This window comes from Apis dorsata, unplaced genomic scaffold (assembly GCF_000469605.1).
Source record: "Apis dorsata unplaced genomic scaffold, Apis dorsata 1.3 scaffold_98, whole genome shotgun sequence".
Lineage (NCBI taxonomy): Eukaryota > Metazoa > Arthropoda > Insecta > Hymenoptera > Apidae > Apis > Apis dorsata.
The window spans coordinates 823,181-827,813 of NW_006263396.1; the positions used below are offsets into that span (position 1 = coordinate 823,181).

At 18.3% G+C, this 4,633-nt stretch overlaps 1 protein-coding gene across 2 annotated transcripts in view; it reads right to left on the reverse strand.

Annotated features, from left to right (window-relative positions):
* The window catches only part of LOC102670614 (female-specific protein transformer-like), an 8,740-nt gene extending 4,107 nt beyond the window's left edge, over positions 1 to 4,633 (reverse strand). For both annotated transcript variants that reach the window (XM_031508721.1, XM_031508720.1), the window contains exons 1-4: positions 4,280 to 4,633; positions 3,795 to 3,979; positions 333 to 440; positions 171 to 264 (exon numbers count right to left, since the gene is read on the reverse strand). In XM_031508721.1, the coding sequence (XP_031364581.1) occupies positions 171 to 264; positions 333 to 440; positions 3,795 to 3,979; positions 4,280 to 4,584 (692 nt within the window). In that variant the 5' untranslated portion in view covers positions 4,585 to 4,633. The remainder of the gene's footprint in view (positions 1 to 170; positions 265 to 332; positions 441 to 3,794; positions 3,980 to 4,279) is intronic.

The window sequence follows — 4,633 nt, forward strand, 5'->3', positions numbered from 1 at the left end:
AGTTTTATCTTAGTTATCTTTTTCAAGTTAATTATATCCTTATTAAATTTAAATTAATTTATATATAATTATATTTCTAATTTCCAAAAAGTAAGACAATTATGTAGTAACATGCAATTGTTGTGTAATGATAATAAACCTTCAATATTATTGCCATTACACAAACAAACCTGGAATAATGAGACGATGTATGTTGAAGACTACGACTTCGACTTCTTAAGGAATTTGATGAAGTAGCATGATTTTTGCATGTTATTTCGTTTTCTAAAAATAAAATTATATATAATTTATTTTAAATTATAATGAGTTTATATTTTTAATAAAAAACATACCTGATCCTTTAATATTTACAACTAAAACTGTACGATGTTCTGTAATTTCATTTGTTTTTAATACATCTTTTATTTCTTCTCTTTCAAATATAGGCTTAGATCCTTCTCCTATAATTAAATTTTTAGATAAAATTTTTTAGAAATAAAAACCATAAAATCATAAAATAAAACTACATAATAGATGACTATGACAGATCTTAAAGTATTTAGATTGATATGTAAATAAATTGACTATTTTTTAACAATTGTAAGCCAGATGTTTTTAATAATAAAATATGTATACAAATAACATATAAAACTAAATAAATAAATTAGCTACATGAAAAAAATAACAATAATTATTTATATATATTATTTTTCATATTTATATTATTATTTTTATATAATAATGTAAATATATATACATATAAATGTAGATATATGAATATGAATCATAACTAATCAAATTTTTATTGCTTCATACCATATTTTGAAAAAAATATATAAATTCATAATTTATTCAATCTTCATTAATAACAATTTCTTTTTCAAATTTATAGCTGAAAATAATTTATAATTTTCTTGAATATTAGATGTTATAAAATATATATAAATCCATAATAAATATAAATTTATGGAAATATATATCTTTCACTTTATATCTTTTATATATTTTTTTCTTTCTTGACTTTATAGAATTTTTTTTTATTAAATATTTAATTAAAAAATAATAAATTTTGAAAGTTACATAGAATAAATCCTCATGTAATCATAGAATTTTAAAATCATATGTTCCAAGATGATTAAAATCTTCCACTTGATGAATTATATCATACTATTTTACTTTACTATTACTTTTAATTATATCTTATCTTTTTAATTATATCTTAAATATATTTGACTAATAACATAAATATAATATACAAGTTACGCACAAATTTTATTTTTTGAATTTTTTAAATTTTTCTTAATTTAATTTCTTAATTAGAATTGTTTAAATATAATTGACAAATTTTTGCAATTAAACAAAAATGAAAAAAAATTATTACTTTAAAATTTAATAGACATAAATACTTCCATTACTTAAATATTTTTATTAATTATTCATTTCAATATCATATTATTAATAATTTTAATATCGTATCAATCTTCAAGACGTTTTAATCTTGAATATTTATTCTTCAGTTGTAGAACTATGTTTAATATTAATATCGAATTCTACATATTTGATTGCAAAATAATAAAACTTTTTCTTTTTTTAATAATTAAATACTAATAAAAAATTGAATTTATAATAAATAATTAATAATAATTTATAATAAATAAATCATTTTATAATGGAAATTTTATAAAGCAATTCTTCCTATTTTTAAGTATACAAAAGCCAAGCTAAATCAATAAAGAGATTGCACAAAACAAAGTAAAAATTTAAAACAATTTTAAAAAAATTGTTAAAAACAATATATCAAAAACATAACGTTGTTTTTATGTTATTAATATTAAAAACATAATTTTTTTTGTGCAAACTCAAATGCAATTTGCAAAAAAATTTAAAAAGAATAAATAAAAATACTCTTAGAACTCTTAAGATAAAAAATATTGTGCTTACATATTGCACATTATATTTTCAATACTCTGATCCTGCGTAGTATTTCAAATTTTCTTCTTGGATAAATTAAGAATATGTTATTAACTTCATAAAATATTTTTATATTTGAATAAATTGTTGAATATTATAGAAGATATATGATATATAAATCCATCTTCTTATCTGTAGAAATTTATAGAAAATGTTATGATTCTTCATGATCTTACATTTAATAAAATGAAATTATTATTAATATCTAATGATAGAAAAAAAATAATGCAAAAGTCTGTTGAAATATAAATTCAATAATTATATTTTTGAAAAAATTATAAAGTTATCTTCTATGTTGACTTCATACATATTTTTGATGAATTCTACTGAAAAAGTTTTATCTTCCTCTGATGGAATAATTAATCTTTTGCATTGAATTGATACATACCTTTTTCTACATACCTATTTCTTTATTAATGATGATCTCATTTTTTATTAAACATTTAATTAAAAAATGATAAATTTTGAAAATTATGTAGAATAAATCCTCATGTAATAAACTGGAATTTTAAAATCATATCTTCCAAGATGATTAAAATCTTCCACTTGATGAATTATATCATGTTTACTATTACATTATATCTTAAATTTATTTGACTAATAACATAAATATGACATATAAGTTATGCACAAATTTTATTTTTTGAATTCTTTAAATTTTTTTTAATTCAAAATTGTTTAAATATAAGTTAAATATGAGACAAATTTTTGCAATTAAAAAAAATTAAAAAAAAATTATTACTTTAAAATTTAATAGATATAAATGCTTCTATTATTTAAATATTTTCATTAATTATTCATTTTAATATCATATTATTAATAATTCTGATATCGTATCAATCTTCAAGATGTTTTATTCTTCAATATTTATTCTTCAGTTGTAGAACTATATTTAGCATTAATATCGAATTCTACATGTTTGATTGCAAAATAATAAAATTAATTTTTCTTTTTCTAATAATTAAGTTCTAATAAAAAAAAATTGTGTAAAATGTACTAATAAAATTGAATTCATAATAAATAATTAATAATAATTTATAATAAATAAATCATTTATAATAGAAATTTATAAAGTAATTCTTCCTATTTTTAAGTATACAAATATTCCAAAAGCCAAGCTAAATCAATAAAGAGATTGCACAAAACAAAGTAAAAATTTAAAGCAATTTTTAAAAAATTGTTATAAACAATATATCAAAAACATAACGTTGTTTTTATGTTATTAATATTAAAAGCATAATTTTTTTTGTGCAAACTCAAATGCAATTTGCAAAAAAATTTAAAAAAAATAAATAAAAATACTCTTGGAACTCTTAAGATAAAAGATATTGTGTTTATATATTGCACATTATATTTTCAATATTCTCATCCTGCATAATATTTCAAATTTTCTTCTTTGATAAATAAGAATATGTTATGTAAACTTCATAAAATATTTTTATATTTGAATAAATTGTTGAATATTATAGAAGATATATGACATATAAATTCATCTTCTTATTATAGAAATTTATAGAAATTTATAGAAATTTATAGAAAATGTTACGATTCTTCATGATGTTACATTTAATAAAATAAAATTATTATTAATATTTAATCATAGAAAAAAAATAATACAAAAGTCTGTTGAAATATAAATTCAATAATTATATTTTTGAAAAAATTGTAAAGTTATCTTCCATGTTGAGTTCATATTTTTGATGAGTTCTACTGAAAAAATTTTATCTTCTTCTGATGGAATAATTAATCTTTTGCATTGAATTGATACATACCTTTGCTATTTCTTTATCAATGATGATAAATTTTTAAGTTGTTAATAATCGAAACAAAAAATAACATTTTACCCGTTCTTCTTTTGAGCATCACATCTTCAGGATTGATAATATCTCGTTTAAGTTCATCAGTTGTTGCTGTTGTTGGTTTTCCTGGCAAAACTCTATGAATATCTACCTTAATTTTTCGTAGTTCTGTTGCATTAATTTGAGTACCTGATCCTCTAAATAAAGATATATCATTTGAAGATTCTAATCTGCAGTATAAAATAATTTTTTATTTAAAAAAATGAATTATATGACTCTAATAAACTTCATGTCAAAATTATAAATTAAATTTTCTCGAATATTATATATAAAAATAATATATTTTATATTGAAAATTTTACATTATATTATTTTATGCACTTATTTATAATTTTTCAAATTATATTGTATATCTAATATAATTTCTATAATATTCAAATATTTTTTTTTTAAACTCTATTTTTATTTATATTTAAAACAATTTTATGTAAATAACTAAACTAAAAATTATTTAATTTATTCATACATACTTTTCAGATAATATAAATATTTTAGATGTCTTTGATGTATCTCGATTTTCTGGAGATTTACTTTTAGTTTTACTTCTTTTCAATAATTTCTTCTCACGAGCACGTCGTAATTCATATTCTAAAATCCTCTTCTTTTTCAATTTTTCGTATTCTCGTTCTCGTTCTTGTTGTATCATCCATTCTTCGCGTTTATGTTGTAAACGTTCTTCTTTTGTTCTTGAACGCAGACCAATTTCGTTATCTTCATTGCGTAATTGTCTAAATCTCTCATCATGATACGAATAACTTGATGTATTTCGTTTCATTTTTATGATAAATTTTTAATACCGAAGAAGTATATGTATATCAATGAAA